Source organism: Varanus komodoensis, unplaced genomic scaffold (genome assembly GCF_004798865.1).
Source record: "Varanus komodoensis strain SLA01 unplaced genomic scaffold, ASM479886v1 scaffold26, whole genome shotgun sequence".
In the NCBI taxonomy this organism is placed as follows: domain Eukaryota; kingdom Metazoa; phylum Chordata; class Lepidosauria; order Squamata; family Varanidae; genus Varanus; species Varanus komodoensis.
In genome coordinates this window covers 3961657-3988923 of record NW_025335684.1, presented here as the reverse complement: position 1 = coordinate 3988923, position 27267 = coordinate 3961657, and the positions used below count along the sequence as shown (strand labels likewise).

Here is a 27267-nt window from a genome sequence, read left to right as displayed (position 1 = left end):
CTCCAGGAGAGGTCAGAAAGAAGATCTCCAGATGTTCTGGACTTCCAGCTCCCAACATTCCTGAGCACTGGCCTGTGGGAGTTGGTCCTCAGCACTTGGAGTTCCACCTTCTGCCTGCTCCGGGCGTACACCAGGCCACCTCAAGCTGGTGACCCCTAGACGGGTTGGGCTGCAACTGCAACCTTCTCACTGGCTATGCTGGCTGGGGGAGGATGGGAGCCCACCATTTTGGGAAGACACTAGCGTTGGGTGGGCTGCTCTACCCTGATTTTCAGCCACTCTCCAGGGTGGCAGTCAGTTGCCTTTCCTGGCCTGGAGATGCCACGGGTTGAACGAGGGCACTCGGCATGCAAAGAACGGCTTTGCCCTCCCCTACCTGCCTAGGTCTCTCCACCTCCAGCAATGGACCCTTTCCTTCTCTTGGAGCTTCCCCAATACCCACCCCTTGCAATTTAGCATTCTGAGTGCCTCAAGTCTACAGGAGGTATTTCAGCCTTTCAAACTGGGGGGAACGATCCAAAATCCAGGGAGCACCAGAACAACTGCTGCATGGGGGGCGGTGGTGGAGCTGTCCTGGCAGCGACAGAGGGCCAGGTGTTTCTCCACCCCGGAGCAGATGTTGACTAATCCTCAGGGATTGCCCCCATTCCCACACACCCACAGACGCAGCCTGTGCGTCCCCCAGCTTTAAGCTTCCCATGGTGAGTCAGGCATATTCCCAGAGGGACTCCGTCCTTTACAGAGACCCCTCCGCGTTTTCACGCACGGAAGCTCTGTTTCAGCTCCGTGCCACCATCATGGTGGGAAGGAAGGGTCCACCCAGGGATTGCCATCCATTTCCCCTGGGGCAGTCTCGCCCAAAGCTGTGGGTCATGGGAAATGCGTCTGATGTTCTGAATGCTTTTCGTTCGGATACATACACTGAAGTTTGGTTCCTGGCTTATTTCTGATTTATGTGAGCATTTGTTTGTGGAGGTCAACCTGTCCTTTTACCGCAGTTTGTTCTTCTGCACACTCTATACTAATAAGCCCAATAAAAGTTCTCTGTTTTGTCGAGTCCTAATGGCTACGCAGTACCTCCCTTAACATGGGCAGAGCACCAGTTGCTGGGGAGCATGGGTAGGGGGTGCTGTTGGATCCTGACCCATGGCCATGAGTTGATGTTCTGATGTCATGTGTGGGCTCTTCCTAGGCCGACTGCTGGACATACTTCATACCAAAGGAGAGAGGGGTTATGTGGTTTTCCTGGAAAGCCTTGAATTTTACTACCCGGAGCTCTACAAATTAGTGACAGGGAAGGAACCGACACGACGGTTTTCCACCATTGTTGGTAAGTTAGAACCACTCCTAAAGGATTTGATTAAAAAGAAGAATGGATGTTAAGGAAATCATTCATAAAAGTGTTTTTAATGAGCTCTCCCAATAGAAGCAAGGCTGAGGAAGTTGGGTATGTGATTAGAACAGCACGGTGACGGGGGTCCTTGTGCTGTCCAGGTGTTTTGGACTACAATTCCCAGAATGCCTGGCCATTGGACATGCTGGCTAGGCCTGACTGGGGTCGTGAGCCAACACATCTGAAAGACACCAGGGTTTTGTTGTTGTTGTTTTGGCGTGGGGCTGCAAAGAACATAAAGAGAGTCATCCGAGACCAAAGCTCTTTCCTGGACTTTCTGCAACTGAGGTGCTTCTGGATGTTTTGGGCCACAACTCCTATCATCCCTCACCACTGGTCATGCTAGGTGGGGCTGATGGGAGCTGTATTGCAGAACATCTGTAAGGACCCAAGTTGGGCTCCAGTTGTGCATAATAAACCAGAAACACCCAGGAAGTACAAACAACAGGACTGCCACTATCCATCAATCGGTGTTTGTGGCATACTGCCCCTGAACATGGAGGTTCCATTAAGCAGGCTTGGCGAATCCCCCCAGGCAGGCCTGTCCTCAATGACTTAACCTTTCTTATGCTTGCGAATTCTGTGAGGCCATTCTGTTTCTTGCGAGGACATCCTGGATCGGTTCCCATGCACCCTAAAAAGGGGGTCCTTTCAGGAGAATTCGATTCGCAAGCCCATCCCCCACTCTGCCCTTGCTGCTGCTCGTCTGCTGTGAGGGCCATGGCCGGTCCCGTATTTGCGGCACCCTGTTTTCTCCTCCTCTTGGTTTCAGTAGAAGAGGGCCATGAAGGCCTCACTCACTTCCTGATGAACGAGATCATCAAGCTGCAACAGCAGGTCAAAGCCAAGGATGCCCAGCGCTGCGAGCTCTTAGCCAAGTGCCGTCAGATGGAGGAGGAGCTGAAGCACCTGAAGCTCAACAAGATAGAACTGCTGACCTTCCAGGAGCGGTACAGCAAGATGAAGGAGGAGCGGAACAACTGCAACGACGAGCTGATCAAGGTGAAGGACGAGAACTACAACCTGGCCATGAGGTACGCCCAGCTGAGCGAGGAGAAGAACATGGCCGTGATGAGAAGCCGAGACCTTCAGCTGGAGGTGAGTGGAGGGCCTTTTGGGGCAGTGGGGCTGTAATGGGGCTGATGGTTATGCCCACGGACAATCTCCGTGGGATCCCCCAGGGTCGCCATCCCTTCTGGCTCTTAAAACCTTGCTTCTAATGGAAACGAAGAGCTGGGAGGGCAGCGTGGAGAGCAACAGGCGCCTGCACTCTCTGTCTCTATTTTCAGGAATGCTTCTGGGTCCCGAGCATGGTCCAGAGGCATCCTTAGAAAATGATGGGCTTGCCATCTGTGAAATTGGGGCTGGAACCGGAGGCTGTAGATTTGTAAGAGCAGGTTTGTGTTTTGTCTTTTGGCATCACAAATCTACCAGAAATGGGTGCTTTGCAACTAACCGTGCTCCTCATGGCATCCATTTTATGAACAGGCAAGCCCCATCATGGCAGCCATTTTGTGAGAGTGCCCATGACATGGTCTCAGAATTCCAAATGTGTCCACTGGTCCCAAAAGCCTGGGGATCCTTGGTCTAAGGACATGCTCCCTATTCTGTAGGCCAACCTTCTCCAGCATAGTGCCTTCTGGATGAGTTGGACTACAACGAGGTATTACATATGCCAAGGTGGTGGGGATGATGGGGGTTGTAGTCCAACACAAGCGAAGGGCGCTGGGACCAGGGACAGTTGCTGTAGCTATACTATGGTTTCTCTGGAGAGCATCTCAAGAACATGAAATGTAGGCGTTGTGGAGTGAAATAATGTCCTCTTTGGGGGGCAGCTACTGGTGTGTTGATTGACCTTCACGTATCCCTCACTAGATTGACCAGCTGAAACACTGGCTGAATAAAGTGGAGGAAGAATGCAAACTGGAAAGGAATCAGTCTTTGAAGCTCAAGAATGACATTGAAAACCGGCCAAAGAAGGAGCAAGTTCTGGAACTGGAGCGGGAGAATGAGATGCTGAAGACCAAGATACAGGAGCTGCAGTCCATCATTCAGGTGAGCAAGGGCAGAGGCTTGGGCCTGGATCCAGCGGACTGGATGGCGTGATGGTCAGCAGCTTGGCTGGCTTTGGCTGTGGGGGAGCACTTCATAAAACGGAGAGCAGCTCAGGCCGAGAGACTATAATGACTTTTGTGATGCCGCCCAGGGCAGAGACCCCTGGTTACCCTGGCCCTGCGGGAGGTTCTCTCAATGTAGAATTTTCAGGCACTGGAGAGTTGGACATCAGAACCAGAACAATTGCCCTGCCACGTTGGACCAGCCTACTTCCGTGTCCCCCACTTGCAGGACAGAAAGGGGGTGGCCCAAGAGAGAGCCAAGCAGCCTTTGGGCTGGCCCAACAGCTTAGCTCGGTTTTCAGTGCCTTCCACCTGCATTCAAAGGAAGTATGATCGCTGTTCCCTTTGGCTGGCTCTGGGCTCTTCCCTGGCAAATAATACTTTGGAACATTGCAACTGTTAATCAGCACGACTAAACCTGAGCTTAATCACAAGGTGGAAATGAAGCCGTTGAGAAAAAGAGCTATAATTAATTGGAACTAGACTGCCAGTACAGGTTAGACGTGACTCCAGAGCAATGCAAACTTCCCAAAGAATCAGTCCACCCAGGTCTTTTTCACTCCTTGGCACTGAAAGAGAAATGCCAGGGACCCAGGAAGGCATCTCAGGTGCCTCTAGATTCTGGGCAGCCTCCCCTCCGGGCTGTGGATGCTCTTAACACCCTTGGAAAAGCCTAATTTGTGAGCTTGCAGTAGTGACCTGGAGGGGCCTGAAATGCAGGGCGGTTGGTGGAAGGGACGGGACCCATGGAAACTTTCTGTGTAACAAGGCCACAACCCATAGGATCGCAATGCTCTATGCTGCTAAAATCCAACTCCAGATGTTTTTGTGGGATGACAAGAGGCACGGCTTTAGTTCCGCACCCAACAGTCTCTCAGTGTGCCCTTTTGGAAAAAAGAATAAATTGATTTCATGCTATTTAGAAGGTCTTACCAGTGCGCCACGATGGAAGGCATTTACCAGCTTATGTTTTCAAACCAGGCCTTCAGCCTACCTTGAAAGCAGATTTTCCAAAGCTCCTGTCAAACAGAAATTTGTCCTTGCGACCAGGCACATGGGAAGGGCCTGGAATGTTTTCTCCTCCATTGTCCTTTTTTATGATAGTACAAGGAAGAAGACTTTGGGTCAGATTATTGGTAGCTTCTCAGGTTCAGACGTGGGATGTATGAATTTTCTGCTGGCAGAGGCAGCCCCCTACCTCAGCCCCCTACCTCAGCCCCCTACTTCAGCCATTTTACCACATTACCTTTTAAAATGAAAAAGAATATTTTATCCACTAACCCAGTTGGCCCTGTGGCCAAATAACATTTTAGGCTGCATTTCTCTGCATTCCATTTATTCATGGGGACTATCATGGTTTTAGAGGCTTGATATGTATACCTTGGTTGGATTTTGTGCGTCTGTTTGGACTGCGACGCAACTACTACTACTTTGTTGTGGGTTGCTGGTTGGATTGCGGCGGCTGTTCCTGTGCACTGCTTGCCATATCGCTAAGCCATTTGCAAGAGAATTTAAGCACATTAAAACACATGGTAATCAATTAAACTATTAAGCCATTGCTTAAACATGGATTGAAAACATTGATAAAAGCATTAAAACCAATAAAACAGCAGAATTAATAAACTGGGCAGCATGCTTGCTCAGAGAAGGCCAGGATGAGGAGATAGGTCTTTAACTGAAGCCCGGAGCATGAATATACTACACATCCTTGGCACATCATGCATATATTTCAACACAGGCCTGGTCACCACTGGGGACCAGAAATCCCGTGTGGGAGGCCATCTCCCAAACTGTATGGAAGCCCAGCACAGAAAAGCGTCTTTCTGTCCTTTCTCCATCAGACCCAAAAGGAGGATAATAATGTGCACAGGGCAGTGACTTCTTACGTGAGCTTATTTACAAGGCCGGAATAAATCCCATTCCACTTGATGGCACATACCTTTGAGTCAACGGATGCAGAGTCAAGAAATCCGTAGGGTTGGATCTGAGACTGAACAGAGGAGAATAGCATGAGTGTTTCTGCTTCAGCAAATCTTTCTTTGCTTGTCACATATTTGTACCTTTTGACTCTCGGGTTTATGAGATTATTTTTGGATGGCAAATTACTTAAAAGCAAGGGGGAAAGAGCTGTAGCAGCAACCAAGGTGGAAACATTTGTTCTGGTTGGTAGCAGAGACGACTCCAGGCATGGATTTTTGATTCTTCATGGCATGTTGCCCTGAAAGGACTGTGTGTGTTTTAAGAACGTCTCTGCTGCACAGAAGCATCTTGGAGCAGAAGCAAAGAATGGATTGGTTTTGTGGAAATGTGCTATGCTAAGAAGACGTGTTTGCATGGTCCAGAAGAAAAGGCCTCAGGATCTGAGGGGTATGTGGCAGGGAGGTGGGGGTTATGAGCTTTAGGATCTGATTCGGAGGTCTACCAGGAAGCAACAGAGAAACAGAGTGAGTCAGAATGGGTCTCCCGGGCCATCTAGTCTGACCTCCGGCACCAGCCGGCTCCGCTCACGACATGCCCACCATGTGCATGTCCAGCCTATCTATAGAATCATAGAATCCAGTCTCCAGGGTGGAAATACTGGGGAAGTGCCTCTTCCAGTTCGAGAATTCACAAATGAAAATAGTTGCAAGCCAAAATCCATCCTGTCTAGCAATAGGAGAGCCAGCAATTTTCAAAGTCATCAATATTCAGAAATTCACGTAGAGGCTCATTTTCTGGCATTCTCATTTCTTTCTTGGTCTGTTTCTCAGCTCGGTCAGATGGGGAACATTCACATTTCAGGCAGAAAAAATGCACGCTTTCCCCTACTGACGTGAAAACGTTTCTGTTTAAAATCAAACTGCACTCTGGATTGGGCTTGCATTCATTACTGCAAGCAGGATGTGTTTCCATGATTTGTGAACAGAAAGCAGGCTCCAGTTCATCCGTTTGCAGGGCTCAAAATGCGGTGCAGTGAGAATGGACATTTTTTAGGGATGCAGGGAAACATAATCACCCTCAGCATGTCTTCTTGGCACTTGCATGCTGGCTGATGCAATTTAAAAATTAAGACATAAGTAAATGCGTGTGTGTAGCTTCCAGCATAAATGCTTGCAGGGCGGCCAATCACCCATTTTCTTCCGAGTGCTTTCCCCAGCAAGCCATACAATAGCATTGCATAACATTGTTCTAATCCAGCCTTCCAAATCCCACATCTTGCAACCAGCATAGTGGGCTGAGACAAGCTGAGTGTTATAATTCGACACGTCTGGAGAGTGGCAGCTTGGAGAAAGCTATAAAGGCTTTTCTGGAGGCAGCAGGGTCCCCAAAGAGCCCTGATCATTTCTTAAAGCTGTAATCTTTCCTTGCTGGCTTAAAACAAATTAGATAATGTCAGATGATTTACTGAATTTGCTTAAGGTTGTCTTCCCCAACAGCAAAAAGTGTGTCGCTCTTAAAGAGAAATAGATATCATGGGGGTGGGGGGAATAAAATTCTCCAAAAGTCAAGTCATTTCGGCTTGAGTCTACCAAAATCTCAAATCTCTGCGGTGGCGCCCCACCTATGGAATGCGCTCCCCAGAGAGGTCTGCCTGGCGCTGTCGTTATTTGTTTTTCTGTGCCAGGCCAAGACCTTTTTATTTTAATGATATTTTAATAACTTTTAATATCAGTTTATAGGTTTTAATATGCAGCCAGGGTGGATCTGGATTTTATCTGTATTATGTTTTATTTTATTTATGTAAGCCATCCCGAGGCTATGCGATGGGACGGCATAAAAATGCCCTAAATAAATAAATAAACAAACAAACAAACTAGACCAGTCTTCCCCAGTCTGGTGCCCCAGATGTACTGGACTGGAACTTTTATGATTCCCATCCTCAGAACGGCACATCAGACCTGCTTGAGGAAAGTCAAACTAAACCCACTATTTCTTGAGAGTTGTCAGCAAGGGCGTTTGCCATGTGACTCATTTTTCTCCACATCCATGAGGGCGAGAAACTTGGTGGGGTTTTCCCTCTCCAGTTTCTGAGGAAGCCACCAGCCTGTGCACTAAAGACAGAGGAACCACTGACGGTGCAAACTGAAGATAGGGTCTCCCAGATGCGGTGCTCCAAGGCTGCTGTTGTTTTTAAAACGTCAAAGATGATATTCTAAAATGTAGCAATAGAAACAGTTTATGAAAACACTTGTCCTGAGTTATCGGCACAGGATTCTTTAGACCCTTTGCTTTCCTGAAAGTTGTAAAATCTAAAGAAATACTCATCTTTTACTTCTTCCTTCCCTTCCCCTTCATATTCTTGGGACTGCTTTTCCCTTTCCTACCCTTTCTTCTCTCCTTCTAAAACATCCACGCAAGGCAGGCTGGGGAACCCAGCTTGCCAGATTCCGACAAAGCCATTTTGGACATCCTGGAGCATGACCGGAAGGAAGCCCTGGAAGACCGCCAGGAACTGGTCAACAAGATCTTTAATCTCCAGGAAGAAATCCGGCACGCAGAGGACCTGCGAGATAAGGTGAGAGGGAGGCCAGGAAGGGATGGGGACAGAAACTCAAATGTGCTGCAATTTCTTTTAAGTTCTCTAAATGTGCTCACCTTATTCTGGGGGTCTCCAGTCGGCATGGTTTTATTTATCAAGCTCCTGGAATTCTGCATTGTAATGGCTGCCCAGACAGCATGGTGCTAACGGACAGCTGCTGTACAAAATTTAATAAGAAAGCAAGAAACAAATATCAGAGCCGGGAGACATAGCCAGTATTGCGCTTTTCATTTGCCATTTTGCGCATCACCTTAATTATTCCGGGTGGAACAATAAGCCGCTCGTCATTTTGGATTAAGTCTCAATACATATGGGCATCTTTGATGCCCCTTTTGTGGCCCCGTGCAGGATCGGCTTCACCGTTCCTTTTGCTGCCTGTTCCCTGGGGTTAGAATGCTTTGCGACAAGCCTTGGCCAAGGGAATTTGGAGCAGTGGCCCAGCTCCACACGCCCTCCCGGGGACCGGGGCAAAGATCCAGCACGAGGCTTTGCGTGGCTCCAGGTGGGGCTGCGTTCTCTGGAGCACTCTGCCTTTGGACTGATCGCCTTGAAGCACTATGCTTATTGATTAATTTGTAGTACCTCGAGGAGAAACAAGAGCTGGAGTTAAAATGCTCGACTCTGGGGAAGGACTGCGAAATGTACAAGCATCGCATGAATACGGTGATGATACAGCTGGAAGAAGTGGAGAAGGAGAGAGACCAGGTAGCTGAGGTCAGACGCGTGGGGGGCAGGGGTCGGGGAGCCCAGGAAGCATCCTCTGGAGAAGAGAGAGAGATCAGAGCTCAAGACTCCTCGGGCCACTAGGCAGGGTGTGTGGGAGGGCTTGGCGGCTTCCCCCTCTTTCTTTAATCCTGGGAATGGGGAGGGATTTAAGAGGACAAGAAGGCAACGGGTTCAGGTTTAGTCCTCTGTCTGTAATGGGGCATGCATGCTTACACATGAGTAGGAAAAACCAAGACAGCTCAGCTACACCCTTCATGATTCATGGAACACGAAGCCTGGGCTTTCCATGTTCTTCAGCCAAACTTTGTGGGGTGTTGTAACAGCAACAGAACCCCAAGATTTGCAGAAATGCAAAATAAGTCAGGGGAAAAATCCACACACTTGTGGAGCAAAGAGGGACTGAAGCCAACGCAGTGACTGAGCCGATTCAGGGTAACATTCTGACTATTGGGGGGCAGAATGGAAAGGAAGTGGTGGGATTAATGGAGCATTCTGGGAAATGGAATATGGCTGATCCCGTGGTAGTCCCAAAAACGTGTCACATCAAAGAAATATCTCAACTCAGAAACTTACCCAATCCTTTTTTCTTAGAGATCGAACGATGGGCAAGTGTGCTATCGTACGCTGGCTTAAAATTTGCCAGACTAGGCAGTAGAGCTAATCCAAGTATTCAGAGCACATTTCCGCCCATCTGCATTCCCTCCATTAGACAGATGGGATATTGGTCCAAGATGGCTGCCCCCAGAAGGCGCTTGGCAGCTCACTGTCGCTCCCTAGGGGTCAGCTTTGGCATTGACCCAGCCAACAAGTTCCTCAGGTCATGGAGTTGAAGCCCACCAGACTGTCATTGCTAGGAACCACCAGCTAAAAATGATGCCTTGCCTTTATACGGCACCATCTTCCCCAAGCCATTCCCTTCAGATATTTTGGGCTAGTGCTCCTGTCCTTCTTGGCACTTGGCCATGCTGGTTGGGGCTAATGGGAACTGTAATCCAAGATCTCTGAAAGAAAGCAGATTGTGAAAGTGTGCTGCAGCCAGTCCACTGGAAGCTTGACTTTCCAGGGGGTGCCATCTGCTTGGGGTTATTGTTGAGCATCAATAAACTGCAGCATCCCGCCTTCACATCCCCGACTCAGATCCCCTGGCACTGCTTGCATGTCCTGCTGCCCTCTGAAATCACAGCTTTCCTTGGTTCTTCTCTCGGCACCACAAGCAGCGGAGCTGCAAATTGGTCATACTCTGCTGATGGAGCATCTCTCGTGGTGCAGCTTGTCACACTGTCCGAACCCAGGCAGCATGGCTTGTCTGAAGGTTAAACAACCCCCATATAACCCTTGATCTGGTATTGAGTTTTTTGAGGGTTGTCCAACTCTTCGACAAGTCAAGCTGCCTGGGTCTGAATGACATGGCAAGTCATCGCCAAGTCCCACCAACGTGCTCTGCAGGTGGTGGAGGCCCCGTCGGCGCGGGTGTTCAAAGATAGGCTGGACTTGCACACGGTGAGCAGAGCCGGCTGGAGCCGGGGGTCAGACTAGATGGCCCGGGAGGCCCCTTCCGACTCGCTCTGTTTCTGTGTTTCTAACTTAAGCCACCATGGGGAAAAATCCCCTCCTGGAGGGGTTGACATTCTGGGGTGAAATGGGATCGAGGTGGCCCATGACAGAACAGGTATCTGACATTCCCTTGCTTCCGGAGGCATTCCGTTCCCGTGATGAGGCACAAACCCAGTATGCCCAGTGCTTGATCGAGAAGGACAAATATCGGAAGCAGATCCGGGAGCTGGAGGAAAGGAACGACGAACTCCGGATCGAGGTGGTCCGGAAGGAGGCCTGCATCATCAACCTGGAATGCAAGCTGAGGCGCCTCTCTAAGGACAACTGCTACGACCAGGTAGGGCCAGCGAGGGCCTGCTCCGGTGCCTTGCGCTGGGCGGGCTTGGCGCCAGCACCTGCCGTGCTGCTGGTGGGCCGGCTTGGCTGGGCCAGGCAGCTCTGCTTCTGGATGCAGCGCCCGGTGGTCCAAGGGACAGCAGGGGGCGAGGCGGTGGGGGGACATCAGTGCCCGTCAGCGGCTTGTGAGCGGGGACTGGGACGTGCTGCAGGCCGATCCCTGGCCGTCGAACACTCCCAGGCTCCAGCTGAAGACACGCTTGAAGCAGGACCGCTGCCCCCACCAAAACTGGCTGGCACTGGGAGGAAGGGGAGTGTGCTCTGGGGTGGAGCCTCACACCCCACGCCACTTCCGAGCTTCGCCCCAGGCATTCAGAATCCAGGCCCTGACTTTCATTCTGGCCAGTGGGGAGCTACCACTTGGAGGGGGCGGGTGTTCCTGCTCGATCGGGGGCTGCGTCCCCTTGCAGTCCATCTGTCAAAGCACCAAATCCAGCAGAGGACTGAGTTCGCCAAGGGGGCTGAGATCCTTATGAAGCCAAGCCAAGCTCCACATCCCAAGGTCTTCAGGTCACCAGTTCCCCACTCTGCGCTGTGTACGACAAAAGGGCTACTATCTCAGTAGGAGACCATGTTTATCTCGCCAACAGTCCCCTTTCCTTCCTTTCCAGAGTTTACCAAGGAATCTGCCCCTCACAGTGATCTCCCAGGCTCTCGAGATCCCCTGCCCCAAAACCAACGGCCAGGAGGCAGATGACTCTTCCACATCTGAGGAATCCCCTGAAGACAGCAAGTTCTTTCTCTTGGATCAGCCTCGATTCCGGAGACGGATGAACCTGAAGGGCATCCAGGTACATTCCTAGAATCCTAGAATATTAGAGTTGAAAGGGGCCATGAAGGCCATCAGGTCCAACCCCCTGCCGTTGCAGGACACCGCGTTACACCCCTCCTAATGAGGTTTGAATGCCCAGAGGTTCTGGTGGGAGGTTCTGCTTGAGACTTGAGGGCCTCGTTATGACTTCCCTCTCCTCTGCCCCATATTCTTCCACTTGACTGGACTTTCCAGCATCAGATCACAGGTCCAGGTGAACAACAATCTCACTAAAAATAAAGCTATTTCTTGGTCCATTTTGCAATGAAAGGAATTAGTTGCTCTTCGATAAGCAAGTGGCTCTTTGGAATTGCTTGCTGTTTTTTGGGGCTGCCACTGCCTTGTTGTTTTTTGGGGCTGAAGCCTCCTTGGTAATTCTAGAAACCTGGTGAACAGCAGATCCAAGAACAGGAAGGAGACTCCGTTGCCCTAAATTTGTTGAGGTCTCCCTAAAATGTAAAATTTTGAAGGAGTCAAGAACAGAAAGCTGGGGATCCCTCTGGCACCATGGAGGCCCTGGGCTAGAGATCCATTTAGCACCCCTTTAAAGAAACCTGTTTAGTTATCAGCCCTTGCATGGAGCCCGGATTCAGCAGCATCTTTTCGAAAGATGCCTCTCTCTCCTGTGTTTGGCACCGCTGCAGTTCTGCTGCTGCAGTTTCATCCTCCAAAAAGCCTGTTCACAGATGCTGACACCTGGAACGTCTCCCCAGAACACCTGTGCGGTGCTGACACGCTTTCTCCTTCTCTAAAACACGTTTCCCATTAAATCCCCCCAAGATGGTTTTTGCTTCCTGCCCCCACCCATGCACGCACGCACGCACGCACACGCGCGCACGCACACACACACACACTGTTTACAGCAAACAGCCACTCGGAGGTGGGATTCTGGGGAGAAGGGGCACGGTGGAAAAGGGGTTAAACGCATCTGACTAAACTGGCTATTGAAGCCTTGCTAAACAAGGGGAAAGGATGCACAAGAAAGATCGCGAAAGAGGACACTGCTTTGCATAAAATAGCATCTGCTAAGGCGTGTGTGGGGGGGGGGGGAGAGGTGCAGATTAGAAACAACTGCTATGACTTAAATAGGAACGTGATGCATTGCAGTGGAGCAGATGTGCTTCAGTGACTCAGCCAGCTGTCCAGATGTGAGCTGGGGCAGGATGGGCAGCACCTTCAGAGCTCCCCCTCCCCCTCCTTAGGGTGCTTTACCTCTAAGCTGGACTTGACCTGGACAGTCCTGCAGGTAGACGGTGCCTTCGGTTAGAGGCTCCTCTTCCGACAGATAGATGGCCAACCTCCGTCAAGCAGGACATGTGGCCACCCTGAATGCCAGCTCCAGATTTGGGAGGGGCCCCTGCTCTCCCTCCCCCGGTGAGCCTCCCTCCTCCTGGCCATGGTCCCAGCTGCTTTGCTCCTCCCCCTCCTCCTCATCCTGGTTACCGCTTGCTTGCTTGATGGGCAGAGAGCCCGGAGCAAGGTGGCCTCGCCGTCTCTCGCCCCTGCTCAGCACCTCCGTTGCCTGGGCTGAGGTGAGGGGCAGGTGCAGGAGCGGGTTGCAATGCCAAAGAGGGGGAGCGGCTCCCAGGGGCTCGTGCCGCTGGGCCCCTGCTGCAGGGTGGGCCCTCAGCAGCGGCCTGACTGTGCCTACCCTTGAGGGGAGCCGTTATCTGGAGAAGAGCCACCCGCAGGCGCGTTTTCTACCGAAAGACTGTGGCATGCTTTCATCAGCACATGAGGAATCTAGAAGCAACCCTCCGCTGCTTGCTTCTGAGTAAACAAGCACAGATGCCTTGAGCATGCTCAGTGTTAAAGCACCATGGTGGGCGGCACGGTATTTCTGGTGCCCTGCCTTCTAGCTACAGAAGGCCACCAAGAGCAGTGGCTACAGCTGCTTTGAACCTGTCACGGTTCACCCTCCCTGTGGAGAACCGTGAGCCCAGGTGGGATACTTTAAAGGATGTTATCAGTCCTATTCCATAGGTCTGTTCTGATCAGAATATAACTCCTTGGTACTTCTGCACCAGCACCCAAAAAAAGAAAATTCAGAAAAATCTGAGTGGTACTGTAAGACCAGAGCAAATGGAGGAACTGATGGACAGCAGAGGGTGGAAAAGTTCCTGTTGGCTGGAAAGAGTCAGAGAAACAAAGTCAGCCAAACTCCAGAGCAAAATTAGCTACCTAATTCAGAGTTAAATTAAGCCATGTCTTTTGCTCATTCAAGTGTACAGGGAGATGTGCTTGAAATCCTTGATTCTGCTTGATTGACTGAGTAACAAGCACTTCTGCCACATGGTTAAACTCTAAGAAAGTTTTACTAAGGCAGATTTAGCTCCAGCAGGAGAATGGGTTGCTTCTTTCTGCCTGTATTGATCGCCTTCTGGAAATTGTCCTAAATGCTGCTCCCACCTCACTGTCAAGCAAAGGAACTCCTGTTCAGAATAAAAAACCCCACATACAAAATTACCTGGACTGCAGCGACAGACCTGGGGATTTATTAGCACACATCCTGGCCTGGAGGTATGGCCTGAATGAGAAGCTTCAGAGCTGGCACTGACAGCTGTCTTCAAACTTATTCATACGTTGTCTTCCCCAGCCTGGTGCCTTCCAGACATGTTCCCAGAATCCCCCAGCCATACACTGTCTGCCAGTCTTTCCCAGCCTTCCAGACGTGTTCCCAGAATCCCCCAGTCAGAAGACACCAGTTTGGGGAAAGGATATCACATACCATCTCAGTCCAGTTGTTGGTATATTTGCATGGGAATATAAAACCTATCTCTAGACTGTTGCACCTTTTTGCTCACCTGCGTAGTACACACAGGTGATCTGTCTCAGAACACAAAAGTCCTATCACACACTGGGGTTCAAGGACTCTCGCACACCACGGTTTCTCAGACCGACTGGTAAGCTATGTCTTTGACGCAACACGTGGCTGGAATTTCACTGCCAGCCCCGCCATTCCAAGGTATTGGGGGAGAAAGCTGGGGGCCAACAATCTCCCTTGCACCCCCTGTGCTTTCCGGCTGCTTTCGGGTGTGTGCATGTCTGGCGGGGGAGAAGATGCAGTTGCATTTCCAGTGCCAAGGACAGGTACGGCTTTGGTCCATCGGTCTGGCCGCCATCTTGTTCTTCACTCCGGGCAGCGGAATGTCTTGAGCTGTCCCTCTGGGCCTGCATGTCATAATGTGTGAACGAGGCGCAAAGGATACCGCTACTGAACTATGGCCTTCTGGGATGCAGCCGCTGGGAAGTGTCGCTGCGTTCGTGGTCTGCTGTAGGATTCCCAGCGGCGTCTGTTTGGCTGCTGGTTGGTGAACTGAACGTTGGGTTGGGGTCAGTAGGCCTTGGCTTGCTCTGGCAACGGTGTTCTGCCTTCTGCCAGCCCTGCTTCCAGTTAGGCAACCTCAAAGCTGACCTCCGCAAGGGGGCCTGTTGTCCCCTAGCAGTCTTCCCAATGATTGTACAAACTTTCTCATGCCTGTTCCCCGGAGTTACCAAGTATGGCTTTTGAACAAAATCCCTGTGATTCTTACAAAACAGACATTGCGATATATTGGTTACTTCTGCCTTTTCTCCTTTCCTTTCCAAATGAGGTGCACAAAGCCATTGCTTGTGACTGGGGAAAGTGTGGGAGGTGTGTGTTTTCCGGGGAACCCTAACACATCTCCCTAGTTCAGCGTGATTTTTGTCCTCTTTCAGCTGCCAAGAATAAAATCCCCCGTCAGATGGAGCAAAGCATCAGAATTTCAAGGTCAGAGAAGAAACTCACATCCCCGTTGCCTCTCTCATCAGTTTTTCTTGTTAATACTCAAGCTGTCTCACTTGTTCTAACAAACATTTCCAAGCAAGCAGACGCGGCGCTTCATTCCCCGAAGATAAGCGAGTTCTTTTTTCTTCCCTGAGAGCAAAGACTTGTACACTTCACTTAAGAAGGACAGGTGCTTGGCCCAGTCCTGATTCCCATCTCTCTGTGGGGACTTCTCCACATGAGGGTTTTAAGCCTTTCCATGACTGAGAATTCTTCCTCCTTTTTCACTTCAGAAAGAAAAATGTGTCCTTTATACCTTTCCCCTTGTTTTAACCTTTATTTCTCTGCTTTCCTTATATTCTGTTAACTAGCCACAAGGTGGTGCTTTGGTTTAGCTGCAGTAGCGTGAATGTCTGGCAATAGGCAAGGCTTATGTTCTGGTTAGTCGTCATTCCAAATTTAATACCAGAGCTTCCTTGCTGGAAAAAGGAAAACCTCCAAAGTCTGCAGAATGCCAGAAAGGTTCTGGTAGCCTTGCAAACTTCCCTGAGTGAGGGATCTTGGGGATGCAATACATGCCTTGTTTATAGAAACTCTGGCTGAGGATATTTCTGTGCAAGAAATATCAAGATCAGCTCATGTATAGTTGTCAAGATCAGCTCATGCTAGGACTCAGGGGAGGTATTTTTGGAGGAGGAAGATCCCCTCTGCTAAGCTCAGCAGATAGCAGGAGAAAAAGTACTGCATTTGTACATGGATGGATGCCGAGTACCCAGATCTGAATCCGATTTAACTAAACATTGGCCCTTTAAAAATACTTCATGCATTCATGCTGATAGTTGGAGTTGGGATGCGGGGGACAGGCCAGTTTAACAAAGCATTTGAATGTGTGAATTCCCAAAAGTTACACTCAACAAGGACTTGCAGCTCTCTGTTTAGATCTGTTCGCCAACCATGGGGATTTTTGGATAAAAAGGGAAGCATTCAATAAGACCAGGAAACAAACAAACAAACAAATGATTTTCTTGGTTACTGGAGCAAAAACCAAAAAAGGAGGCAAGTAGAGAGAGAAAATTAGCGACAGAACCACGAGAGGATTGGTAAAGCCGACTCCAGTAATAATGACGTGTGTCGGGAATCTTGTTTGCGCAGAATTATTTCCAGGCCGTAACGCCAGCATCTCGGTCATCGCTCATCCCCTCTGCCTCTGCCTTTACCCGTTCTTGTCATTTGTGATCCAGCAGTTCGAGGAAACGACGAAGACCGAGGAGACACCAGCAGCAACCACACGGACCCCAATTCCTCCAACTCTGTTTCCATCAGCACCTCGGTGGGCAGCTGTGAAGTCGGCAAAATTGTAAGAGGACGATGGGCCCGTGCCTTGCCTGACCTTCTCTGCAGTTACGGGTCTATTTCTGTGTTGGTGATTTCAACCTCTACAAAATTGAAGGCTGCACCAGTCTTCAGCCTTAATCATTTTTGCAGCACGATCCTATACACATCCAGACAGAAAAGAGTCCTACAATTCCTACTATTATTACTATTATTATTATTATTATTATTATTATTATTATTATAACATTTCTATGCGGCCCTTTGCCGAAGCCTCGGGGTGGCTTACAACACAATAAAATACATTGAAATACAATAGAACATAATAAATTACCACTAAATACAAAAATACAAAAAATGCACTGAGATACAAACGTAATAATATAAAATTAAAATTAACAGTATAAAATAAGTAAATAAAGAATAGAGGAGGAGAAAAGAGAAGGAAGAAGAAGTTGCCCTGGCCAGATCATATGCACCTGCATTATGCTGTCTGGTCCATACTGGGATGGCAGGGTACTTTTCAGTCGAATCTTACACAAGATTGCACCATTAATGTCCTTTTTATTAGAGTGGTTTCCTCTTCAAAAAATATCCCCTTGCTGAGTTATATTTATTTAAAGATATTTTCCCTGCCTTTCACAGTCTCTTCTATCAATTTTAGCTGTCGGAGGGTACAGGTAGTCTTTCTTTGCAGCATTGCAATTGAAACTTTTTTAAGCGTATCATTTTCTAAGAAGCCTTACAGTTTCGTGTCCTTAACCAAAGCTGGGTCAGGATCAGGGTGCTGTTAGAAGCTGGGAGTGGATGGGGATTTGGTGGACACCAGCTGATCCATTTCCCCCCTGCTTGGAAGTATTCCCATAATATCTCAAAGGAGGCATCCCATTACCTGACAAAGCGATCAGGGACACAGCGGGTGCAGAGACTTAGATGGGGAACGGTCTTGTGGAGTGTTAATAAAAGGCCTCGCTCAAAAACACTTCGCTGGAGGTCTGGAAGAGACGCAGCCCACAGGAAATTAAAGGAACGCTCTGCCGTGGACGCGAGCTGTGCCGGCTTGTAACAGCAGTAATTGGTGGCTGCGGCGATGCAGCCGATAGGGCAGAACTCCGGCCATGATGCGTTCCAGTCCCAGCTCTGCCACGCAGGTCAGCAAGCAAACGTGGGCAGCAGGGAACAGCTGTCACCGTTTAGCCCTGGGGTCCCCTGCCTGGACCCCACGAGAGCCAAAGACCCACACGCACCTCTCTTGCTGGCCAGAAGTGTGGCCGGTTTCTTTCCCAGCTGGGAGGCTGGCTTGCTGTGAAAGGACGTTCTGCGTTCCAGCCCCATCTTTCTGGGGTTTGGGGCTCAAACACCCCCTCCGCCTAGGCTGTTGGAAAAGTGGCTCTTCTTTCGGTCTTGCCTGGGCGGGGTTGACCGGGCAGCCATTTTGTGAAAGCACCCACAACATTTCTTCAAGATTCCAGCTGTGTTAGTCAACCCACTGTAAGGGTCCTGTGCATCACACAGACACAAACACGCGTGTGTGGCATCAGCAGCTCCCAGTGGGGGCAGATAGAAAATTTGGGTCAGGGAGAGGTTGAGCAGAGAGATCTGAGCAAGGGAGCAAGCAGAAACCAGTAAACCAGGCAGGCAGGATTGGCCCAGGCTCCACAATGGCAATTGGGGAGAGAAGCTGCCGATACAGAATACTCATCCGTCTAACTCAGTATCGCCACAATTATCTGATGGGCAGTGAACCGAGGGCAACAGCTTTGCAAGTCCCTTTATTTCTGGTTGGGTCCACTTTTCCTCTGTTCCTTCCTCAGCCGGTTCTTTTCCTGCATCAACCTGTGATTTTTTTAGAACACACACATTCAATCGGTTGAATATATTGCTTCGCAAAACATTTTCCTGCCTCTCTCATCGTATAATATGCATTTAAACCTGAAGTCAAGTGTTGCCATGTGTGTTTTGGTACATTTTTGGAGGTGCAAACTGTATGGCATATTTCAGAGAAGTGTGAAGACGGGGGGGCGAGCAAGGGGTAGCCATGATGTGGAAGAGGATGAGGAGGAAGAGCAGCTGCAGACAAGGGTGGACTTCCAGGGGAGGGGGCTGCCTTGGCCCTTGCAAACCTGGAGTCAGCCCTGCTGATAAATAAACCTGAAATCCCCCTGCTGTTCCACAGCAAACGTGAAAACTAATTTCGAGGCTTAAACTGAACCCACCGGGTGGAGGGGGAGGAAATCACCCCTGTGTCGTTATGTAAATCCTGCCTTGTGATGGATAGAGGATTGTGCACCTCGCCATCAGACGTGCAGCCAACAAGCATGTTGGTTGGTGGGAAGGCAGAAAGCCGGGAAGGTGTGGAAAAGCCCGGCTCCAGCAGGTCGGTGACCCAGACACCCCGGCTTGAGATGCTTCGTGCTTGGGCATCTTCCAAAGATCCCAGTTGCTGGGAACTCGTGGGAGAGAAAAGAATGTGTCGGGTGGAGAAGAGGCCTTGAACTTTGTTCAGTCTGTAGGCCAGATTCCATTCCAAAAAGCTGCCATTGGCCAGCGGTGACAGGGCCAAAAGACGTGCATATTTTATCCTAAAGCTCTTAGTGCCAGTAACTAAGCGGGATTGCAGCCTTTAGGGCCCAGGGGAGAGGGGGAACAAAAGCCAGGAAGCCATCCCGTGGTCAAGGGAAAGGGGTGAACCCAGGAGAAGAGAGTGTAGCCGGAAGGGGAGACTGGATTTGGCCCACAGGCGTGAAGTTCGATATCCCTGATACAAATGGGCAAGGACTGAAAAGGACCGTGGTGTCTATAGGCTGCAAGCCTTTGTCCATTTCCCTGGGAGAAAACCCCACAGAGCTCCAGGGGCTTCACCCTGAGCAGAGTTGTAGAGAGGATTGTGGTGTGATGGCTGGGCGGCCATTTGTGTGTTTGCTCATCTTTGGCCCTCTCGTCCACACGCAGCAAACGCTACGGAGTCGCAACCCAAGCCTCATGTCCACAACCCCGGAGCCTCCAGGGAACGACTCCATCGTCCGGCGTTACAAAGAAGACGCGCCCCATACCAGGTGGGTGCCCCAGGGCCAAGGAGGGACGCTCAGCGAGGTCCATCCGCTTTGTATAATCCCCCGTTCCCCTCTAAGGTGGGCTTGGGATTTCCGCCTCAAGCCAGGCTCAAATTCTGCAGGAAAGGTCAGTCTTAGTGCTGACTTCTGGCAAGGAGAGTCAGTGCAGCTTCTCCAGGCAGCTGTTCCCCAGTGGCTTGGTGGCCATCATCCCCAGTCACAAGGACCCAGCACTGTTTTCTGCCCTTCAGCTTGCAGTTCCCATCAGCCTTCGTCAGCAGAGCCATGGGGAGGATGGAGGCCCAGACAGCTCGAGGGCACAAGTTTCTCACTCCTGCCATAGCCCCTTTCCCAGAATTCCCCTGGGGACAAGGCTCCATGGCACCTCCCCGGAGGGCACTGGGAGAATCGTGGCCACCGTGGCTGCCACCAGCAAGCCCTCTCCTTCCTTGTTTTGGCACCCACCAGGAAAAAGTTGAATCCCGCTCCACCTCACCTCCAAGTTCATGGCACACGAACGGAGAATAACGAAGGAAGGCGAGACGTTTTCACACAGCCCTGTTTTTTAAAAGAACTAAACCCGCTGGAGCCTGTGGACTAAAATCGTTGTTTGGGGCCGGGGGGAGACCTTCTAGTGGGGGGAAAAGAAAGGAAACCAAATGCGTCCAGTAGAGGAGTAGGGGAAAGGGGCCTTATTGTCCTTCAAGTTGGTTTTGGCTGGCCTGTACGAGTGGAGTTTTCCTGCCTTTCTTTGTCTTTGAATGCTTTTCTTGCAATCTGATTCCGCGGTGCAGCTTCTCTTTGCAACCCGCACCCCGGTCCCCGGGTATAAATGAGCCCCTTCCCCTTTCCTTAGTGTTGCTTCTCTGCTGACCTTGCAGCTTCCTGCTCTGAGTTCGACATCCCTGGGGTAACCCCTTTTCCCTGGCCGGGCGATGCACCACCGGAGCCTGAGGAAGGGGCGGCGCTGAGGGTGGGCCGCAACAAGGGGCCAGAATCCTCTGAGGCTCCTGCAGGGTTGCTTCCCGCAGTGCCCCAGGCTGACCGTGAGAGCAGGGAGGCTTTGCAGGAGGAGCAGGCGCAGGGTATGGTTATTGGATCCGGTGATGCGATGTCGGAAGGGGCTTGGAAGAGCTCCTCCAACGAGAACCACCCTGCGGCGGAGTCCCAGCCCTCTTGGAAAGGGGGACTGGGGAGACGTTTCTAGTCCGGGTTCAACTCTTGCCATGAGCAGAGTATCGCCCAAGCAGAGCTTCGCACGCACTTTCCTTTCCGCTGGGTGGAGGGTACGTAGAGATCGCCACCATGTGTCAGTAAGGATCCGCACAGCAAAGGGCCGTCGAGGGGTTGGAGCCAGAGGGTGAGGAGGGAAGGGGTGAGCTCAGGACAAGCTGCTCTTCTCTTCCAAAGTCGGGAACGTGTCTGTAGAATCGTGCAGCTTCTGCTTCGGCCCTCCAGAGAAGCTCCGTCAGCAAGTTCGTTGTCCCACTGCACCTTCAAGAGGTGTTGGCTAGCGGTGCCCATTCTCCCCAGCCAGGGATGTTGGGCACAGCAGGCCAACACACCTGGAAGGCTCCAGGCTGCTCCTCTGCTCCCCATCCTGGCGCTTTCTGGGTGCCGCATTAACTAAAAGACCCGCCCAGGAAGGCAGGTGAAATTGTCAGGAGTCTTTGAGCTGCATTTGAGAAAGCAGCCCTGTTTTTCCCTTCAATTCCTGAAAATGCTTCCCTTCAACAGGCGTCTTGCCGCTGGTGACATTTTGCATGCCTGAGTGGGTTTTTTTTTTTATTTTTTGAGTTTGTTTGCTTGCTTCCTGGAGCTGGAAGCACAACACGTCCGAGTCAAAGAGGGGCCTTCTGTGCATGAAACTTACCAAGACGTTTCCAAGACGAGAGTCAGAAATAGCCAAACCCTTTCAGAAAGCGGGAGAGACTGACTTCCCCTCCTGCAGGAAACCTCATGACATCCTCCCAGTGCCAATGTTTGCTTCTGCTGCCAATCTGCCGCTCATCCCTGGGCATTCTTCTCCAGATGTTCCTCCTCTAACCTTGCACCTCCTTCGCTTCGCACACGCCTGTCTGTTGGCGCAGTCTAGCTAGTTCACCTGCCATCTCAGACAGCCTCCTACGTAAGTAGCGCTGCAGCGCTGCGTCTTCTGCCACCCGCTTCTGAACGCTGCAAGTGTAAAAAGTGAGAAAGAGAGGAACCCAACCATCTGCTTGTTCCTTCATTCCAGCCTGACGGAAGAAGACAATGACAGCTTTTGCTGCGACGGCTTGGAGTTAGACGGTAAGGAGGTGGAGTTGGAGTTGGTGGAGCTGCGTCGCCCACTGGAGGCAGGCTGACCTGGGGTCTGACAGGCCCAGCCCTACCACTGGGCGAGTGAAGCAGCTGGCTCCAGTGGCAGGTGCTAAGAGGCAATGGACGAGTGCTGGAGGAGGAACCCGTGTTCTGTGTGCGAACCACTCGGCATCTCCTAGGCCGTCCTGATGCCTTCAGGAAAGGTGGAAAGTGCTGCCCGTCATCCGAGTGGAAGGAAGAGTCATCTGGTGGCCCAGTGGCGATTGTACACAGAATGAGAGGGAGGGGCGTCCTGCCTTTCGCCTGAAGCAGCGTAACGCTTGTGGTGGCCCCAGGACAGGTGGGCCTTGCTGGGCACAGCATGGAAGCATCCCACGGTGGTGGGGCCATTACCGTGGCCCTCTCCCATGCTGCTGCTCAGAATTATCTGGGGGAGAGGCTCCGATGTGAAGCATAGCTTGTGGGTGCGCTCGTACCTGGAGAGGCAGACCACCAGGTATTGCTGTCCTGAGCCACGCAAAGGTCGAGGTGTCACCACCACCTCGAACTGGTCTTGGAAATGCGCCGGCGGCCCATGCAAATGGGCCACAGCAGTGTCTGCTCAGACCTCCTTTCTCTGCCCCTGCTTCAGGACCTGCAATGGGACCCCCTCACCCCCGCCCCCCGCTAAGCACATTTCTGTCCTTGCCTTTCCAGATGACTTCCATGACAGGTATTCCTCGCTGCCTTCCTCAACGTCTTCCCACCAGTCCGAGGGGCTGGACATTGAGCAAGTCAACTCCATTTTCAGGAAGTTCTCCCTGGAGAGGTACAGCGGGGTGTCCCCTGGGCTGGTTTCTGCCTTCGGCAGAGCGGAGTAGCGAAGCCTTGTCTTGGGTGGACCTTCAGCAGAGGGAAGCTCAGTTGGTGCTCCTGCATGGACAAAACCAGGAGAGGCTCTAGCTCCTCTGCCCAGGAAGTCCTTCGCCATTGCAGCCGTTCTTCTGGGCCTCCGGGGGGCTCTCCATGGTGCTGAACCTGTGCTGGCCGTGCAGTCCAGTGCTGTGGGCAGCTTTCAGGAGGTTCAGAGGAAAAATGTCAATGGATAAAGAACCTCACAGCTCAGGAGCCAACAGCTTCCCTCTGCATTAGGAGAAGAATTCAGCCTGGCTGTTTTCCTTTCCTGCTACATTTCTATATGCAGGGAGGGGGCATCTGTTCTGCAAAGGAGTATTGCGAAATGCAACATCCCTTCTCTCCCTTGGGAGTAAAGTCTGCAAAAAGGCTTTATTGCTGAAACAGCACCTCAAGTCAAGCAAATGAGGGAGACCAGACGTTGGAAGGCATGGGAAATGTTCTTCAGGTCCTGATCCTGCCATTCAGGCCAGCCTTTAAGAGGGTCAAAACAGCCTTTGTGGATACTAGATGCTAAAGGGCTCTGTTTGGATGGACACAAGCCGCTGAGAAGTTCTCAGCACTCGTCTCTTCAGAGGGAAGGGGGGCTCCCTTGCTTCGTACAAGACCTCACACTGCTCCAGTTGCGTTCTGGGGTCTTCACACAAGAGCCCCTCAGTGCATTGAACACAATCCTCCATCCTCACCCCCAGTCTCAAACATGTCAGCAGGTAGTGCCCAGTCGCTGGGCCTGCTTAGAGTCAACCCATTGCAGTGAAGCGTTCACTCAAGCCCTGTGCATCTCCACGAGCCGACTCTGGGTGGCAGAAACACAGAATACCGCAAGGCATTTGTTTCTGTTTTATGGCCAGCAGGCAAAGCTTTGGGTGCCTTCACAGAAAAATCCCATGTGATCGGGTTGGATTTATTACATTTCCATACCGTCCAATAGCCTAAGCTGTCTGGGCAGTAGCAATGATTTAAAACATAAAATATAACATAAAATGCACTCTACAGATTTTGAAGTTTAAAAGAGAAGTAAAAATTGATCAAATCACAGCTGCTCATAAACGGACTTACTCTGGCTGGACTAAGTCCCAGGGAGTCCAGAGTGAAGTTTACTTCCTGGTAAGGGTACTTTAGTGTACAGCCTTAAGCATGTTTTCCCAAAATTGCCGATTTGTTGGCTTTGGGTTCTTCCTCGGGGCCAGATTTCAGCCTTATACTGAAGACACTAAAACTGGTGCACAGGGAACCCCGAAGCAGTGCTGCGCATGGGTTTGGAGGTGCAAATATGTCAGTTTTCCTCAGCTCAGCGCCCCAGAGAACTGTCTTGCACCGAGCATTTGCACGGGTGTCCAGCAGGAAGTGAGTCCAAACACATCTGCAGGGCCAGCTTGCACACCCCCTGGGCACCCACAGTTCAAGCCAAGTTTTGCTTCTGAACCTGTGATTTGTGGGCCTTGTATACTTTGTGCAAAGAATCGCACACTTTGCTTGCTTTGTGCAAAAAAGCCACTGGTATTCTGAGCATTTGTGGACTTGATCTCAGCTTGGCTCACTTCCTGGCCAGGGCTGAGCACTGGAAAGAAGTCTGGGGAGTACGAGAGAGCCCCGAGCTTGATTGTCACGTCCCTACCCTGATGAGTTTGGTATGCCTCTCTGGCCATTAAAACTCAACAAAAACTGTGTGTGTTTACAGCTCTCATGCTGCCCTCAGTTCCTTCCCCCTTCATCCTGAGCGCTGAGTTCATCTTTTCCAATCCCAGATGATTGGAGAGAAGCTAAGGAGAATGTCATTTCTTTTCTCGTTGACCCAGGCCGTTCCGTCCCTCGGTAACGTCTGTCGGACGGCTCCACAACACGTTCCATGCCATCCAACAGATTGTCTTGAACGGAGACAGCCTGAGCTCGGAGATCACTCTGGTGGGGGGAAACATCAAAGGGAGCTTTGTCAACTCTGTCAAACTTGATTCCCCAGCGGAGAAAGCAGGCCTTCGGGAGGGCTATCAGCTGCTTCTGGTGAGCGCTTCGCAGTACGGAATCAGCTTTGACACTGCAGTCGCTGACCCTCACCTGCCGCTGCTTGGTGTCTCTGTGTGTTTTCTATTTTTATTAGCACAGGAAATCGCCTCATTCCAAATCTGGCTCTTTGTCCGTCTGGCTCAGGGGCAGAGTGCATTCTGCACACACTGGAGGCCCAGGGTTCATTTCCGAACATCTCCAAGTAGGACAAGGACAGAATCTTGCCTGAAACCCTGGAGGGCATCTGCTGGTTGCTTTCAAATATACTGGGCCGGATGGGCCAGTGGACTCAGTGACCAGGTTCAGCCAATATCACAGCCCACCAGCAAGGGCAGGGTGTAGGCTGAGTGTGCGTTGCTGTCGCAACATGGGTTGTTGTGTAATCTGAACCCAGCCAAGATAACATGCCACGGTGAGGCAGCCACAGTTCACAACCCAACAACAAACCATGAGTTCTTTTCACGGGTTGTTCATGGTTAACAAGCCATGGTTGTGAGCATGGCTGAGTTCAGACAACATGAAAACCCACATTTCAACGACAGTGGATGGTTCAGTGGCAACCCTCACTCAACCCTTGTGTGTGAGTTATCATGTTGTCTGAACCCAGTCAGTCTAAAGGAACTTGGTATGTTTCTGTGTACATCCCTAGCTCAGTATCTTCTGCCTGGAGTGGCCATAGTTGTCCAGGGCTTGGACAAAGGCGGGTTGGCTGCTCTTTCTGAAAGGAAGGCCGTGTGATCAGACCTAGAACCTTCTTCATGCAGAAGAGGTGCCCTCGTTGGCCACGCCGACTCCTCTAGCGGCATAAGCTCTCAGAGGTCTCCATCTTGCACCCAAGATTGACATCTGCGTTGATCCTCTGGACCTTTCACTACAATCCTACTCCCCAGTAAGACCCTTGAAGTTCAGTGAGATGCCTCACAGAGTAAGACTGCACCCTTTGTCTGTTAATCTATCAATTCACGTTACCCACGATCAATGGCCTGAAGTTACCAACAAGCAAAAATACTAATTATGAAGAGAAGGAGATTGCTTCTTCCAGCCTGGATGATGTACGTACGCCTTGTGGGAGACGGCATCTCCCATCTGGCTGAGAGAGAAGGGCAAAACCCTCTTCTCAGAAGGCATTTGCTGCTTGCCGAGCGCTTGTGTTTTAAAAATGACTCTATGAACCTGTGGGGTGATTAACTGGAGGCACCCTTTTAGTCTATCAAAAGTACTTTCTGCAAATTGAACTGATTAATTGCAGCCTTACCTGCAAGTCATTATCACAGGGCTTACATCACCCGCTGCTCGCCAGCACTTGCTAAAATAGAAGGTGTGAAGGGAGAACCTATAGATTGCAGGGGTCTCTGGGGCTGGGCTCCCTTGGGGGTGCACCTGCCTTTTTGTGGGGTTCTCCTGCACAACCGCTGAGCCAGCAAGCAGCAGAGCCGGAGGCGTCCTTCGTGCTCCCGGCCAGAGTCCTTGCACCCCACGGCACCATTCACTTGTATTGCCAGGTCTCTAGCTGGTGGTCAGGAGTCATTAGAGCAGAGATGCTGAGCCTCAAGCCCGGCACCCCCATTTGACCTGGGCACCCTCCCCTTGCATGGCCCCCCCTTTCCTCAACCACTGCTACTTTTGCAGCTGTCCAGCTTTTGTGTGTCCTTTATTTTATTTTATTTTTATTTATATCCTGCCTTTTTCCTACAAAGGACTCAAGGCAGCATGCATCATTCTCCTCCTCCATCTTATCCCCGCAACAACAACCCTGTGAGGGAGGTTGGGCTGAGAGGCTGTGACTGGCCCAAGGTCCCCCAGTTGGCTCCATGGCCGAGCGGGGACCCGAACCCAGATCGCCTGAGTCCCAGTCCCAGGCTCTTCACCACCACACCCCACTGGCTTTCCTTTCCCCATCCAGGCAGGTTAAGTGGCCTCCCCGAAAACTTAACAACAGGAAGAAAGAGCTTTTAAGCTAAGATGTGCTGGCCTGTTGGCCCCGCCCCTTTAGCCGCCAGCCCCGCCCACCTGGAATGCAGCCCCCGGGGGCTTTTCTAACCAATGGGAAGAGGTTCTGCTTTGCTGGATCTCCGGCTGACCTATTTTGGGTCACCGCCCTACTAGCATGAAACGAAAGAAGAAGGGACTCACTCGTTCGCACTGCTGTTTTAAATCTGGTGCTAGGTTCCACTTGGGTTTTGTCCTTTTTATTTTCTATTGCAGCTTTAAACTTTTATATTGCATTTTATTGTGGTGTATTTTATGGTTTTAATTGCTGCAAACTGCCCAGAGAGCTTCTGCGATTGGGTAGTACAGAAATGTAATAAAGACAGAGCCCAAGACTGGACGATTGGAGGCACCGAGTGCAAGGAAGAAGAAAGACATAAACGGGATGGAAGTTGATTCTCTCCTTGGTGACCCCACCTCCTGGGAATCC

The 27267-nt window shown here is 50.9% G+C and overlaps 1 protein-coding gene across 4 annotated transcripts in view; it reads left to right on the top strand.

Annotated features, from left to right (window-relative positions):
• CARD11 (caspase recruitment domain family member 11) overlaps positions 1 to 27267 on the top strand; it is a 76067-nt gene that overhangs the window by 29409 nt on the left and 19391 nt on the right. For 2 of the 4 annotated variants that reach the window (XM_044433796.1, XM_044433799.1), the window contains exons 3-15: positions 1193 to 1330; positions 2166 to 2491; positions 3269 to 3448; positions 7853 to 8005; positions 8609 to 8734; positions 10452 to 10646; positions 11317 to 11496; positions 15216 to 15267; positions 16506 to 16621; positions 19549 to 19652; positions 21886 to 21938; positions 22647 to 22758; positions 24644 to 24845. In XM_044433796.1, coding sequence (XP_044289731.1) covers positions 1193 to 1330; positions 2166 to 2491; positions 3269 to 3448; positions 7853 to 8005; positions 8609 to 8734; positions 10452 to 10646; positions 11317 to 11496; positions 15216 to 15267; positions 16506 to 16621; positions 19549 to 19652; positions 21886 to 21938; positions 22647 to 22758; positions 24644 to 24845 — 1937 coding nt within the window. The remainder of the gene's footprint in view (positions 1 to 1192; positions 1331 to 2165; positions 2492 to 3268; positions 3449 to 7852; positions 8006 to 8608; positions 8735 to 10451; positions 10647 to 11316; positions 11497 to 15215; positions 15268 to 16505; positions 16622 to 19548; positions 19653 to 21885; positions 21939 to 22646; positions 22759 to 24643; positions 24846 to 27267) is intronic. The other 2 variants (XM_044433798.1, XM_044433797.1) reach the window with 2 other exon arrangements.